This window comes from Sodiomyces alcalophilus, assembly GCF_042370955.1.
Source record: "Sodiomyces alcalophilus JCM 7366 unplaced genomic scaffold ACRALscaffold_2, whole genome shotgun sequence".
NCBI lineage: Eukaryota > Fungi > Ascomycota > Sordariomycetes > Glomerellales > Plectosphaerellaceae > Sodiomyces > Sodiomyces alcalophilus.
Genome location: NW_027263533.1, coordinates 3,915,718 through 3,931,458, shown reverse-complemented (window position 1 = coordinate 3,931,458; position 15,741 = coordinate 3,915,718). Strand labels below are relative to the sequence as shown.

General features: G+C 53.1%; 5 protein-coding genes across 5 annotated transcripts; 3 read left to right on the top strand and 2 right to left on the bottom strand.

Annotated features, from left to right (window-relative positions):
* The first annotated feature begins 284 nt into the window (after positions 1–284).
* ACRALDRAFT_1075082 (uncharacterized protein) lies at positions 285–2,163 on the top strand. The gene is made up of 3 exons (XM_071018328.1): positions 285–761; positions 877–1,404; positions 1,501–2,163. The coding sequence occupies exons 1-3, from the start codon at positions 483–485 to the stop codon at positions 1,663–1,665; spliced, it is 972 nt and encodes a 323-aa protein (XP_070877537.1). The 5' UTR covers positions 285–482; the 3' UTR covers positions 1,666–2,163.
* Positions 2,164–3,331: 1,168 nt separating this feature from the next.
* On the top strand, positions 3,332–4,316 carry ACRALDRAFT_1068814 (uncharacterized protein; the record flags this gene model as incomplete). Its single annotated transcript, XM_071017605.1, has 3 exons — positions 3,332–3,430; positions 3,594–3,673; positions 3,824–4,316. 3 exons carry the CDS (start codon positions 3,332–3,334, stop codon positions 4,314–4,316), a joined length of 672 nt encoding a protein of 223 aa, XP_070877536.1.
* Positions 4,317–4,721: 405 nt separating this feature from the next.
* ACRALDRAFT_1068813 (uncharacterized protein) lies at positions 4,722–5,210 on the bottom strand (the record flags this gene model as incomplete). Its single annotated transcript, XM_071017604.1, has 2 exons — positions 4,722–4,955; positions 5,106–5,210. The coding sequence occupies 2 exons, from the start codon at positions 5,208–5,210 to the stop codon at positions 4,722–4,724; spliced, it is 339 nt and encodes a 112-aa protein (XP_070877535.1).
* A 379-nt stretch (positions 5,211–5,589) lies between these two features.
* On the bottom strand, positions 5,590–10,940 carry ACRALDRAFT_1061694 (uncharacterized protein). The gene has a single exon (XM_071016464.1). It carries the CDS (start codon positions 10,253–10,255, stop codon positions 6,029–6,031), a length of 4,227 nt encoding a protein of 1,408 aa, XP_070877534.1. The 5' UTR covers positions 10,256–10,940; the 3' UTR covers positions 5,590–6,028.
* Positions 10,941–12,857: 1,917 nt separating this feature from the next.
* ACRALDRAFT_207662 (uncharacterized protein) lies at positions 12,858–13,183 on the top strand (the record flags this gene model as incomplete). Its single annotated transcript, XM_071022286.1, has 2 exons — positions 12,858–13,072; positions 13,135–13,183. The coding sequence occupies 2 exons, from the start codon at positions 12,858–12,860 to the stop codon at positions 13,181–13,183; spliced, it is 264 nt and encodes an 87-aa protein (XP_070877533.1).
* Between the last annotated feature and the right edge of the window lie 2,558 nt (positions 13,184–15,741).

Here is a 15,741-nt window from a genome sequence, read left to right as displayed (position 1 = left end):
AGTTAAGATGGATGGCCAGGTACCCGCCACTATCCTGTAGGTGCAAGTGACAAAGATGCAGTGTGGCGCCGATAAGAGAGATAAGGCACGTCATGCTGGTCCATGGAATTGATGAACCCAGCCTGCAATTCGGAAATATATAATTCCGGATGAAGTTGTATACATGTATGCAACGTACTCAGCCACGGAGCTATCAACACTCAGCCTTGTCTTAGAGCTGTGACCAGGCGGCCAACCTTAAGCGCCGCACAGGTACCAAAGGTACCTAACACCTTTCCAGAAACAACAAGCTCAACGACCACCGCCTTCATATCACCCTCGAATCTAACACCATTTGACAGCCCTTGACGACCTTGAGCGATTAGGAAATCCGTATTTTACCACTGTGGACCATTTCCACCTCTTCTCTCCGGCCAATCTGCCGAACAAGCAAAGAAACAGCCAACTACACCTTACACCGTCACGCCACACCTTATACCGAGATGCAACGACCAACGACATACGGGCAGAGCCCGCCTCTACACCACCCAGTGCCTCAGCATGTCTCGACCGTCCCGCAGCTCAGATCCCCTCCCCCGCCGATACCACAATCTGGGCCGCAGCCGACGTACACCAGCACCAGTCCATACCAGCAACAAGGAGGCGGGTCGGGCAACGCCTTTGGCGCATACGGCCAGTTCATGAACGACCCGACCGCGCAGGTGGCAGCGCAGTTTGGGCAGACGGCGTTTAAACACGGCCAGGAATACATGGAACAAAACGTGAGTGTGGCTGGAAAACGGAAAGAATAGAAACAATCCCAACCCCCGTCATGCACCCGGCCTTTCGTCGCTAATCTTCGGCCCCCATCCGTTCTTCGTGGCCCTTGCATTCTAGTTTAACCGCTACGTCAACGTCAACGCGCTCAAGCACTACTTCAACGTGACAAACTCGTACGTCATCAACAAGCTCTTCCTCGTCCTCTTCCCCTGGCGCCACAAGCCCTGGTCGCGCAAGCAGGCCGTGGGGCCCAACGGCCAGGAAGGGTGGTACCTCCCGCCGCGCGACGACGTCAACAGCCCGGACATGTACATCCCCGTCATGGCCATCGTGACCTACGTCCTCCTGTCGACCGTTGTCGCCGGCCTGGGGGGCAAGTTTCAGCCCGAGCTGCTCGGCCTCACGGCCACCACGGTGCTGGTGATCGTCGTGGTGGAGATCATGGCCCTCAAGCTCGGGTGCTATCTCCTGGGCATCTCCAACGACTCTCAGCTCTACGACCTCATCGCCTACTCGGGCTACAAGTTTGTCGGAATCATCGTCACCGTGGCTGTCGCTGAGCTGGCCAACGGCGGACGTGGTACCGGCGGCTGGGTTGGCTGGTGCGTCTTCTTGTACACCTTTCTGGCTAATTCCCTCTTCCTGGTAAGTCCCATCCATCGTCTCTCCACCTTTATGTATTTATTTTAGCCTCCCCTTCTTTTTCCGACCGACTGGCTCACCGGTATGCTTGCTCCGTAGATGCGATCCTTGAAGTACGTCCTCCTTCCCGAGAGTGGACACGGACCGGCCGGGCCCATCCAAACGGGCGACGTGCGGTCGAAGCGCAACCAGAGAACCCAGTTCCTGTTCTTCTACTCGTATGTGGTGCAGCTGCTGTTCATGTGGATCTTGACACGGCCCTGAAACCGAACCTCCTTTTGGAGCGCACCGCTTGGACGGAAATCATGAACGAGACGACTTGGGCTTTTGAGTGGGAAGGGCCGAGATTGGTATATGCCATGTCAACATGAGGGAAACCGGCGCGGACTTCACGTCACAGCCAGCCCTGTGAATACGCGGTCACATGACTGAGGGGGCGGTGGAGCGCGGCAATAGGGGATAGGGGATGGTTGTTGTCAGCGTTCAATTGGGCAGACGGGTCATCGAGAAGAGGCATTAGCAAGGCGTCAGGACTGGTTGAGGAGACGCCCGGGGTTCTGCTGGGTGATGTACGACAGCGAGATGTATGGCCTGTTTGTTGCTGTGTCTCGAATCGCATGTGCGTATACAAAACGACGAACGCATTTTAGGACGGTTTCTCGCGAGGCCCTGAGGGCATAACAAAATAACAAAACGTAGTCGAAGAAGAAAAAAGGCCGAGACCCTGAGAGTAAGACGGTCTGTCCTGACTCGTTGTATTGTACATATCTGTTGTTGCCCTCACCTTGTCCTCGTCGGGATATCTCGGTGAAATTACTGGCAACTTTCTACTTTCTACGCGGTAGATCTTCGGCACTGCGGCTCACTCCTGGCGGTTACACTGTACACTGTACTTACCGTTAGTCTATGGACCACGCTGTCGGGAGGAGAGCTTAGCAGCCAATTGGTTCGGCTCGCCTCCACGCGGGGGCGTCGCGTGGGAGTACAGTGTGGCACGAGAGGGTGTTCGGATCAAGTACGTTGTAAGTACATATTATGAGCAATTAAGCGGGTCACCCCTTTTTCGGTGACCCCCGCGGAAGCTTCTCCATCTCCGGTCCTTCGTTCCGTCTCGACCGTTATCCGGCTTCTTGATCTTCGAATCCATACGGAGTACGCTGACGATCTACCTCAACTGTGATGTCGGTCAGGACAAAGCTGTGTGTACGCTAGTTACTTCGGATGGTATTGTGAATGCATCTATGCAAATCCTCCTCCTTTTGCTCTTCATCTCTTGCCCCATTGGACTTTTAGACCGCCTTTTTCTCCTCGTCTGTTTCTTGTCTGGGGTTTCGGTTGGGTGGATTCAAACCACTGGCTCTGATTTTTCGCATAGGTACGGTAAGAGTCGTGTCATCGCACTGACTGGCATCGATTAGATCTTACAACGTATTTTCTCCCATTCTCAAAAGTGCTGTAACTACCCGCTCTTGGCGATCCCTTCAGCCAAAACTGGGAATCACCCGCGCTTTGATTTCGTCCTGCCAAGAAAAACCAGCAGAAGCTTCGCTTTCCCCCCGTCGCGTCCTCACCGCTGAGCCAACGGTACACTAGGAAACAGTCGCCTATCTCCCTTACCCGCACTTCTTCGTTTTCCAGGGATCCCGTTATCGGATTCACGTGGACGGAGACACGGCATTGCTGCATCCTTCCTGTCTTGGCTTTACTTGATTTCGTTTTATTTCTTTTTTCTTGTTTTTCTTATTTTCTTTTTGACGTCTCTTGTTTCGTTTCTGTCCATCCTTCTGTGCCGTCCCTCGGTGTTTTCTTCACGGCGACGAAACGGCACCACGAAAACGAGGAAAAGAAGGAGAAAAACGGCCCCAATCTCCAGTCAAGCCGAGCCGATTCCCTAAACCTCAGCAAGTGACCTCCGAAATCACTTGTCATCATGGCTGTGCCACCGATCGTCAGCGCGACGCTGCAATCCGCAGTGCTCTCGGCCACTTCCAACCTGATTGCCCAGGTCATGACTTCCTACAAAACCGATGTACGGGACGCCCTTTTCTCTCCCACGGGCTGAGCATGGTCCGGGCCGGCTGCACTGGACTCACACTCACCGGGACCTTGCTCTGGATGCGCGCCGTTGCGTCGCCGACGTTCGGCCTGGTAGAGCTCGGAAAAAAAGCCACTGAAGCGCTAACACAAACCAGGAACCGTTCATCTTGGACTGGGTGCCAGTAGTCCAATTCACCATCTGGGCCCTCGTCAACACGCCTTATAACTACCTATGGTATGTCCCGGTCCAATGATCCCCTCCACCCAGCCAATGCGCCGAATGTCGTCCTTGTCTGCGATACATAGACATCTTGGTCGGCGGCCCCTGCTCATCCTTTTTCACCGGGACACCCCACCCCTAACACGAAAAACTCCACCCCGACAGGCAAGATTTCCTCGAACAAACCTTCCCGGCCTACGGCAAGCCGCCGCAAGAAAAGGGAGACAAGGCCAAGTCGGCCAAGTCGGCGACGGGCAGTGAACGCAAGCTCAACGTCAAGAACACGCTCACCAAGACGCTTCTCGACCAGACCATCGGGTCCGTCGTCAACACCTTCCTCTTCGCCCTCTTCGTGAGCAGCCTGCAGGAAGCCATGCGCCGGCCGGAGCAGTGGGCCGACCCGTCCAAGTCGGCCGCCTACCTCCTGTCGGGGTCGGCCATCGACTACTCCCGCGTCGACTGGGACGCCATCTTCACCCGCGTCCGCCGCGAGTTCGTCCCCATCATCGTCGCCGGCTGGCGCCTCTGGCCCCTCGTCAGCCTCGTCAACTTTGCTTTCATCAAGAGCATCCAGGGTCGGAACCTCGTCGCCAGCCTTGCCGGTATTGGCTGGGGGGTCTACATAAGCCTCTTTGCTTCCCGTGGTGGCGATTCTTGAGTGAAAAAAGGGGAGCAAGTGATGAAATAATAGATACTGGTGGGCCGGCCCGGGAACGGCCGTACCTGCCAGCAGATACATTACCATTGAATCTGAACAGGACTCCGAGTCGCGGAGGGACGGCGACTCCCGATGAGCGGACGAGGATCCATGGGACGACAGAAGAGACGAGGACGTCGGCGGGCCTACCCGCATGATAGAGTGTATGCAGGTAGTAGACAAGCAACTTAGCATATCAGAAACTCTCGTTTTGAGCTTGGGCCAGCCACGTCTTCATATGACGTACTCAATATGTGTACCAAGATATGTCCACACTTCTCATCCTTTTCCTCAATCAGCACGCAAGTCTCAAGCACGGGGAACGAAAAACGGAAAGAAGAAAAGGAAGGAAAAAGAAACCACCCATCACAGCACAGCAATGTGCCCCGGCTCAAAGTAAACGGACAGAATGTCGTCCGGGCCAATGCCAAACCCCCCAACCAGCTTCTTCAGCGTCGCATGAGCGGGACACTCGGCGTCGTACCAGCGCATGTCGTCGAGGGAGGAAAACTCGGTCTTGGTGACGATCGTGTAGCCCTTGGACCGGGCATCTTCAAAGGCCGGCCCGGCGATGAGGGAGAGGATGTACGGCTTCCCGTTCTGCGGGCGCCAGACGGTCAGTTTCCATGTCCCAATTGATTCTTACAACCGGGCTCCGCGACGCGGTGTAGCAACGTAGAGCATACAGTAAGCGCAGCAATGGCAAAGGCGCGTATTGGAACAGGGTGAGAAGGGACCAAGCATACATACCCTCTGTTGCTGGTTAGACAAGACCCTGTACGAGTCCATGAGCTGCTCCTGGTGCTCCTTATTAGGAAGCCTGAACATGGTAACGCGATGAATCCTGTCCGCCATGGTCGCTGAAGAGTCTCGTTCGCTCAATCTTGTCTTTCTTGTCGAGTCTTGCTTTTATCGAATATTGGCAATGGAAGATGGCAGGAAACCAATCTCGTCTTAGTAGCAAGAGCTGGTCCCCGGAGTCCCAGTCGCCCCTGCCCGTTGAGGAGGACCGTCGTCGTCAACAGGCATTTCGGTTCCTGGGCGAGACAAAGCCGCCGGCGGAAAGCGTCGGCATAATATAGGGATGATGCAGTAGCGCCGAGGGGTAGGGACCAGGAACACCTGCGTTCCTGAGGTAATGTACCAGGGAATAGGTTCGTATAGTGACCCCCATGCAGTCCATCCCGTCCACACGAAGTACTTGAGACGTCACCGGTACTTCCATACTCCGAGCGTGGGATCTCCCATCAAATTAGGTACCACTCTATTATCTAACATCACCATCAGCCTCAAGCAACCCCTAATCTTACCCCTGATTCTTACCAATCTACAATATCAGGCACAGATACTATACAGCACTATGCCATATCTCCCTCTGAGTCCCTACCCTGCTGCAGGCGGTTCGTGATTCGAACAAAAACAGCAGTCAACGACAATGAATGGTCATCTATTCCGTAAAACACATGTCAGAGCTCTTGCCTCTCCAGTCCTAAAACACCTCTCTTCCGGAACGCCGGCCAGTAAATGATCAGCCATGAGATTGTGTTTCCCCCCCCCATCTTCTTGTCCGGGGTATATCCTCCCACATGATTTTCCCATCTTGCGTGGTTCGTCGTCTTTCAAGGAGAGCCCCTTTTACTATACATTCATCCGGTGCCCCCATCATAGACCTCCTAACACGTTCTTTCCTCCGTACCAGGCTCCCTAGCCACCTCCGACTTTGATCCCCCCGCCACGCGCCTCGCCACCGTCCGCATCTTCTCAATCAGCTCCGGCATCCGGTACGGCTTGACAAGCACGTCGTCGCACCCCGCCAGCTTCGCTTGCCGGATCTGCTCCGTCCGCGCATTGGCGCTCACCGCGATGATCGGGATGCGTCCTCCACTGGCGCAAAACTCCGTCCCCTGTGCCTCGAGTTCTCGGATCTTCTGCGTGCACGTCAGCCCGTCCTGCACCGGCATCTCAATGTCCATCAGGACCAGGCTGATCCCCGCGAGGGGGTTCCCGGACGGGCGGCCACCTGGCGACCCTCCTCTTCCTTCCGGGGTTGTTGTTGCTGATGTCGTCTTGGCTCCGTGGCTCGGCGGCTCCCCATTGGGCAAACATGCTCCGGCCGTGCCGTTCCGCACCGCGATGGACTGGTGTAGCTTGTCCAGTGCCTCGACCCCGTGGTTGGCCACGTCCACTTTGAAACCTCGGTCATGAAGCCCCCGTCGCGTGATCTGCTGGTTGATCAGGTTGTCTTCGACGATGAGGACTCCGTCGATGTGCGGATCGTGTCCATGCCCCGCCTGGGCCTCGCGCTCGGCCAGACGCTTCTGGTGCACCATCTCCAACGGAGCTGGAGCCTTGGCCGCCGGCGGCGCCGTCGCCGTTGCCGCTGCCGCTGCCGCTGCCGGCGGAGTATTCGCCCCTTGGGCGCTCGCCTTGGCCTCCGCCGCCGCCAGTTCCGCCTCCCGCCGGTTGGCCTCCGACGGTACGTACGCCTCGATGAAGAAGGCGAACGTCGAGCCGACCCCGGGCAGACTAGAAACCCCAATGGCCCCCTTCTGGAGTTCGATCAGCCGCCTCGAGATGAAGAGGCCGAGACCGGAGCCCCCGTATTTAACGTGCGTTCGCGAGCTGGCCTGCACGAACCGGTTGAACAGGTTGGCCTTCTCCTCTTTCGTCAGTCCTTGTCCCGTATCCTTGACCTCGAACGTGAGATAGACGGGGTTCTTCCGCCCTTCGAGCGCCGGTTGCTCGTATTCGGCCGACTCGTCGCACGATCGTGGTATAAAAGTCACCGTCGACGTCCCATCCTTCGGCCGTTCTCGAGACGCCTTTATACACACCGACACGTTCCGCGTCGACCCCGACTTGGTAAACTTCAACGCGTTGGTCAATAGGTTGATAAGCACCTGCTTCACCCGTGAGGGGTCAAGGTCCAGGTACTCGTACCCCATGTCGGTGTAGGACCCGTCAACCGTCATGCTGAGGTCAATGTCGACTCGCCGCGCTTCCACGTCGAACATCTTCAGCGCTTCCTGGCCAATCTGGATCGGGTTGACCGTGCAAGGGGTGACGGCTAGCAGTTTCGAATCGAGCTTGGACATGGTGAGAATGTCGTCGACGATGCGCTTCTGGTGCTGCGCACAGGAAACGATCGTCTCCGCGTTGTCGATGCTATCGGCGAGGAGCTCCCAGATCCCTCCCTTCCGGCCCCCCGGGGCCTGGTCGATGAGCTCCTGGCTCTTGGCCAGAGACGCGATGATGGCGTCGGAGCAGTGGACGATGGCGCTCAGCGGGTTGCGCATCTCGTGCGACGTCATGTCGATGAAATTGTCCTGCTGCCGCTTCGACTCGATGGCCTCTTCCTTGCGCTCCGTCTCGAGCTCCAGCTGCCACTTCGGCAGGGACACGTCGCTGAGGCAGCCGGTGAACGATTGCACCACTCCGTCGGAATCTTGGACCGGCATGAACGTCGCATTGACCCAGCGCGGCGCCGTGATGTTGTTCCCCGCCTTGTCCTGCGCGATCCACGTCGTCTTCAACCTGACCTCGGCCACCTGCGGCTTGGCCTCCCGGCTCAGCCTCGAGATGCTCTCGGTGAGGCGTGGCAGGTCGCCTTCTACTACCGACGTGGCCCAGGGGCGGACTTCGACCTTGACAGGATTCACCTTGTCGATGCCGCACAGCTCGTAAAAGACATTATTCGCGCCTAGCAGCCGTCCGGTCATGTCCATGTCGAACATGCCCACCGTGGCCAGCTCGGCCATGCGCTTCAGATTGACGGCCTCCTGGGCTCGTCTCACGGCCTCGTCGGCCGTCCTCCTGTGGGCCGTCACGTCGGTCAGGCAGGTGAATGTGCGGATGATGGTCCCATCCCTAGCGCGTTCGGCCTTGGCCTGGGCCATGACGTGCCTGACCGATTCGACAATAAACCCCGACCGCTCCGTGTCGGGGGTGCGGAACGGGGAACTGGGGTCGGGATTGTGTTCCTCGTTTGCTTGTCGCTGGTCCGATGTCACGTGCGGCGCCTCTTCTGGCTTGGATTCGGCTTCCTGAACGCGAAACTCGAAATTCACTTGGTCGGTATGTTTCAGTCGTAAATACGCGTTGCGGATCTTTTCCCGGTCCTCGTCGACAACGTAGGCGAGGAAGCCGTCGCTAGAGGCGGGCCTTTCAGGGTAACCGGTGATGCGGTACCAGAGGTCGTTGGCAAAGGTGATGTTGCCCTGGTGGTCTCCGATGGAGAAGCCGTTGGGAATGAACTCGGCCACGGCCTGGAAGAGCCTGGTGTACTCAATGGCCTCCTGGGTCTGGTGCGCCAGCTTCTCCTTGAGGATGGCTTGGTCGTACCGGGCCTGTTCGGCGGCGTTTCTGCCGCGCCGCCTCTCTTCCTCGATGAGCACAGTACAGGCGAGGGACGTGGTCAGCTTCTGATTGAGGAGCCTGATATAAAGCTTGTACGAATCGTCGTAGGATCTTCGAGGGTTGAGGCCAAGCACCAGTAAGCCCATCGCTTCCTCGTCCTTTGTGGGACGAATCGGGATCACAATGGCTCCCGTGCAAGGGTCTCCGAAACCTCGCCACGAAATGCCCTCGAGAAGATCCTTGGGCAAGGTGCCGTCTTCGGTGTTGATCAGCAGGGGCCTCCTCGTACGCAGCGCTTTGCGGAACTGCGAGGCCAGTCCATCCTCGGCGTAACCGAGATGAAGGCTCTTGGGAGTGATTGGGTGGCCCTCTGCTACGCCCAAGGCGCCCTCTAGGTGGCATAATTTGAGGAAACCGTGTTTCGTGGCTCCCGCGTCGGCCTGGTCCTCTTTTTCAATCGAGTAGAGTATGGCCAGGGGAATATCGTAGCTGGGCTTCGCGATGGAAAGTTCTTCGATGAGCTTCCTCCAATACGACTTGACATCCTTCACAGCGATGAGTTGGTCGCCCATGTTGACAAGCATTTTGAGCCGGCGACGGAAGAGGTGGTACATGGTGCTGTCCGCGATGGAGTGGACAAAGCCGTAACACCGGTGGTTTTGGATGAGGGGAACGATGGACCACTTGAGGTACGTCTCGAGGAGGCGGCCGCTGCTCGTCTCGACGAAAAAGCGCGTCTCGTCCTGGTTGCTGGCACGTTGCTTTGTGACGGCGACGTCCATGAGTTGCCTGATCTGATCGGCCATGTCGGGGAAGACTTGAGCCATGGGCTTGCCGAGGAGGGACGGGTGGCGAGATCCTAGGAGTTCGCTGAAGGCCTCGTTATATATCGTCACAAACTCTTCACCCCAGTATATGGCGGAAGGCTGCGAGTTGCACAGAATTTGGCTATACGTCTGCTTGAGGTAGGGTGACCAGCTATCCATGGGGCCGAGTGAGGTTTCGCTCCAGTTCACGCTTTCGACAACATCGAGAAACGTGTTCTGTTCGGGCATGAGTTCGGGCAACTTGAATTCCGGCTCGCTGGCAACACGGATGGGCTTGGGCTTCTCAAAGTCGAGACCCAGCTCGGCGGAAGGTGTCGGCGGCGCGGACGAATAATTCTGGTGCATACCAAGGTAGTCGCCGGGAGAATCGAGGCGCAGGCGCGAGATATCGATGGGAGGCGTGTCGAGGTTACAGCCGACGACGACCCATGTCGCATGCAGGACGTTCTTGGTCCAAAGGGCATTATGATAGGAGCAGGAATGCGGAACCGAGCCGTCATTCGTGGTTATCCATTTCCAGAATATTTCTTCTTCTTGCTCCGAAGCGGACAAGAGCTTATCGAGAAGGCCAACATCGCGGGTGAGGGCCGGATTGCTATATACGAGATCGGCCGGCGTGGCGGGGTCGGAAGAGGAGGGGAGGGCGACGACGAAGGTAGGACGAGGATCCGACTCGAGGAGGTCGGCCACACCTATATTCAGCAGGGGCGGATACATAGCTGTGCTTACGAAGTAGGTGGAACGGATGGAGACACGCCCTATTGCTGTTGAGAAGGCTGCGCTAAAGAATCGGTACGTCTGGCGCCATAGAGTGTGTCCACCGTGACACCCGCGTCGTCTCCAAAAAGGAGCTCGACCGAGCTCGGGTCGAATGACAGTCCGTGGCAATCGGCAGCAACGCGGTGCGGTGAATCAGGAAAGGAAAATACAGTGCCAGTCACCCGAGTGAATAGGCCCAGGCCACGCAGGGTGTCGTCGGTGGTGAATCGCAGCTTCTTGGTAGACGGGCGGATCGTGACGTAGTAGACAGAGGAAGGTCGCTGAACGACGCGTGGGTTGAGGAAGACACGGGGTTTTTACGTCGCTGATCGGATATTGGCTCGAATCGAACGAAGCGAGTGAAGGTCTTTCGTGAAAGCAAGTCTGTTGGCGCATAGGTCCAAAACTTCAAGGTGGCAAGGTGGCCGGTTGGTTGGCGATCGTGGAGATAAGAAGTAGAGAGCGAGCGAAATATTAGTGTCTAGCGGTCGAGTCGATGTAGGCAACCGAGCTGTCGCGTGCACACCGTGAGTTGTTTGGAATTGCTGCCGTGGTTGATTCCCGAGTCTGGTCACTGGTGCCTCTGGGGGAGAGATGTTTGGGTAACTGGTGGTGAGAAAAGGGGTGGGGGGGCGTATTTCGTGTGAAGTGGTAGTTTAATGGGTGGCGCCTGGGCCGGTCTTGACTTATTAAGTGGAGTGTTCATTTTTGACATTTCAATGAGGAAGGTACGGATACATCTAGTGCCGTACCTACAGTACCGGGCGAATACTTTGTAAGACGATAGTAGGAGGTTCGGGGGTACGAAGTACATGATCGATGGCGGGCGTGTTTGCGCATGGCGGAAATGGCATCGAAGACGTGAGAAGATAAAGGATGCTCTTGGTCCATATTTTCCCGACGAGTCCATTCAAAAGGAATTTCCCCGGTGCCCAGGACCACCTCTAGTGTAGTGCCGACCTGCTTATTTCGGCGCGTCGGACATGGTGGAAATAATTGTGCCTGTCCTGAATGTCTGCCAGGATTTCTCTATCCGAGACAAGTCAAGTCGCCCAAAGGGACGGACGTATGAAGTTACCTCAGGTTACTGTACAACTAGTACTTCGCGACGAGAAAGTGTAGGTACCCTTGTGCCTCACGTGCCTTGAAAGAAATATGACTACCCATCCACACACAGAGGGCTAAGGTACTTCCTGACCTGTCAGACCTTTACGAAATATCGAGAGGCTCATGGAACTAGAATTACCAACAAGCACGTTATCATTATCAATGGCGTCGAAACTCGGAAAAGCCGTGATCTATTCCCTCTTTTTAACAGTTCTTTGGGGCTTTTTTCCTTTCTTTTTCTGGTTTCATACCATTCTCCTTCAACCTTCTATTTCGTCCACCGCAGAAAAGCATAGGAAAAGTTTTAATAATCTTTCCCTCGACGTGATGCTCTATCTTTTCGCCCCCACCCGCTACCTTCCCGTTGGCGTGGTGCTAGTTCAAAGAAAGAGAGGTCATTCCCCACAAGGTTCTACATGACGTCAGTTCTTGCGTCATAGCAGATTAAAACTTCGTCTCGTCCACGACACACACGTGTACATACCTAGGTATACACCTACTTAGTAGGTACTTCGTACACTTCCCACAGTACGTTGTACATACGAAAAACCGTACCGGTACATACCTAGGAAGTTCCAGTCACAGCAGGTGTAATTAGCTTTTTTCTTATAAACCTGTTTTATCATCTGTGGAGTATACGCTTTTTGTTTTAGCTAGACGCAAGACACGCGTGTCTTTCCCGTCTTTTCCATCGCATCTCGATCATCACGAGTCTCGGGTGGTTTTGAAATACACTGACGTCACTGTGCCAATCCGTCATAGAAGGAAAAGTACATACGGACAGGTACTCCATGCCGCTGAAATTGTGCCGGAACTTTTCGTCCGACAGGTACGTATCCATTCTCCCAGCCCCCTCTTTCCCCTTCCCAAAGATGCACAAAAAAAAAAAAAAAAAAAAAAAAAAAAAAAAAAGGAAAGGCTTTTCGTGCTCCTCCTATACGAGTATAAACACAAAGTATTACTCCGAACAGAGATTATTAAACCTACTAAACTATTGGCGCGATTTTTATAGCTACGCTTTGAAAGCACTCGTTGCACTTCTTATCAGTGTAAATGTTACTCCTCTCTTAAACCAGTCCCAGTCCCACTGGAACATCTGCGTGGGAATGATATCGGGGCGACTTCTGCAACCTTGTCTGCTACTATTAACTGGTGCGTATTACCACATCTTCCACTAACACGGGTACATAGTCACCGATATACATACTGTAATGAGACCAAACTGTCGAGCAAACGTACTTACAACTCCACAAGCGTACGAAGTAGAGAGGTACATTGGCTCGATATTTGTGTCGACTTACTGTACCAGATCCAGAGACACGTCCAGAACCGTCACATCAACAGACTGTTGAATTCCCGGAGCAAGGCGACTGACTGCACATGTAATTCTGTATATACCTGGTAACCAAGCAATTATTACTTCGTATATAGATGGATTTTTTTCTATTCGAGTATGGCCGGTGGGGTTTTCTTTTCCTGTGTCCCTTTCCCTTTCCCCTGTGCATATTGCAAGGCCAGCAGACAATTATGCGACGACGACACCATAGGCGCCGGCCCGACAGCAGCACTCCTATATAGCCCACCGGCGCATTTCTCACAAATATACGGTGCATTGCGAGATACTCCCACAATAACCAGAAGAGGCTGGTGTGGTTTCTTCACCAAACAGTCGCAAGATTTCACTTAGTCAAGAAGAGGGCTTTCTTTGTCCGTTTGCAATGTTTCCCCAGACTACATAACAAGAGGGAAGCATCAGATAGAACGAAAGCCAACGCATAAACGACAAGGTCTAATATCCCAACCCCCAATACCTACCTACAGAAACCCGGTTCACACTCGCAGCATTTATCACATGACTAAATAGGTTATGTAAATACAGTTATACTGGTACGGCTACGCAGCGCGGATTTAGGACTCCGAGCTCCTGGGCTATTAGCCACTAGAGCTGGTATGGCTTATAGATAAAACAGGCTACTAGAAGGGGATTCCTATTAGTTATATTTAGCCGAGGCACAGCCTATATATAGCTTAGCCTCCTATAAGCCTAAGGTATAGAATCAAGGCAATCTATCGTATCTTTATAGCTCGGTTCGGTTAATCATAGCTTTTTATTATAGTTATAAGCCCGGGTAGTAGCAGTATACCAGTAACTTCCACTAATCGTAAAGACCGTTCCGAGTTATAATTCCTTCGTCTCTTTCCTATATTTATTTTATCCCCTATCCACTTCTATTATATATCACCTACTCCCTTATACCTATACCTCGCTTACTTTTCCGTTTTTAAGCACTATAGCCTATACCCTAGAGATTAACCACGCGGTTAACGCTTCGGATATGCCTAAGCTTATATACTCGAATTATTAGATCGACTAGTACTCTATAGTTAGAGGCGCGGCTCGTATACTAGAAATATAGCATATAATCGATCCGGATAAGCCTAATTAGTTTAACGATATCCTGCTAGAGCTTAATCCTATTTCCGAGCACGAGATCCGCGAGCGTCTTACGACCCGTAGCGGCGAAGTCGTTAAGTAACTATCCGATAATAAGGTCGAAGCAGCTTTACTTAGGGCATTATAGTCCTCGGATTTAAAGAGAAAGGAATACTAACCCCTTACCAGGAAGCTCGAAACGATCCTATCTCTAATCCGGAAGACTAGCAACGTCACCGGTTTCGAGATAACTATCTCTAAAGCTATCTCGGCAACGCGGGCAGAGCCGCTTATATCCACGGTCCGCGAGGGTCGCTACACTATTCGCTAGCTACTTAAAGCTCTTAAGGACGCCTACGCTCCTAGTAAGCTCGCTATCCTATCGACTATCCAGAACGACTACCGATCTATTCTACGCGACGCCTAACACAGAAATACTAAGCCGGAGGCTTAGTATAAAGCTTAGATCCGTTAATTATCGCGCGCCAGAAACTATAGATAAAAGGAGGTGGACGAGATTTTAGTAATCCGCGAGTTTATACTAGCTATATATCGCTTTACGCCCTAATAGTCCTTTACTAAGCTACTCGAATTAGGCGATTATTATAGGAAGAATATCTAGCCAGAGATCCTTAACTATAGCCAGTCCTTTATCGATTTTATCCACGATTCGAAGTCGAATACCCGTAGCGGCTTAGTAGTATATACTACGCTCGGCGGCCATTCCGATTAACTAAAGGATAGCGGATAAGGGGGTCGGCGGTCCTATAAATACCCCTATTAGCGCTTATACCGTTAAAAGCCTATATATTATAACTATTTAAAATACGCGCTTACCGGTAGCTACCCGGACCCGAAGGTCAAGCTAAATAAGGCCTGGTACGATAAGATCTAAGCAGAATACCAGAAGTTATACTAGAAGCAGCTCCGTAAAAACCAAGCAAAGTCAGGCTAGACCGCTAGAGCGGATTCGTCGAAAAGCAGTAACTCTCCTACCTATCCAGGTTATATCGTCGCGGTTACTTTAGATCCCGATATAATCTACGGAGAGCATTAAGCTACGTAGGTTTTTATTACTATAACGCCTAGCTTATATCCGCTCTCGAAAAGCACCTTACTTAATAACTACGGAGCTACCTATCTAGTAAACTCGCTTAACCTCCTTAAGCCCGGCACGTTTATCCTATCTAACAGCGAATATATTAAGGCCGGCACGACTTTCTTTCCGATCTTAGGCCATAGTACCCGAGTATTATAAGGGATTTTTAATAGCGCTAAAGGAGCTCTAAAAGTGGATTTAACGCTAAAAAAGGTGGCTATTATTAAAGGGTTTTACACGAATATAGTCTTTAAGGCTCTACTATAAAGGGTTAGGATTTAGGTCTAAGGGTACGATTACTCCTTACGCTACGGAACTCCTAAAAAGAGCGAGATTTTATTAAAGATAAGCCGTCGATATAACCTTACCTTCCTCGAATATAAGCCCCTTTCTTTATACTTCTTTTCTTCCCGTTTAGGCCCTAAAAGCTAGGGGGTAATACCGATCCGTATAGACCCTATCCAGCTACTCGTGGCAGTAGCTTACCGACCAGGGCTACGCTTTTATCCCTTTTACGACCCCCTATATCCCCGTATCGATATTAAGAATCTATAGTATCTAAGGGCAGGTTATCTTAGCCTAGAGGCGCTCCGCGTGCTAGTTAGGAACGCCTAAAATATATAGATTTCTGGAACCGAGCGGCATAACTATAAGACCTATAGGATAACCTACTAAACTCGGGTTATCTCACGCCGGAAGTCAGAGAATCGCTTACCACGCCCCTTTTAGCGTGTCCTATAGGATATTAGGGACTTTCTAAGCGGCTATAACGGAGATAGGTAGGCCGTCTTCCTTAAGGATAAA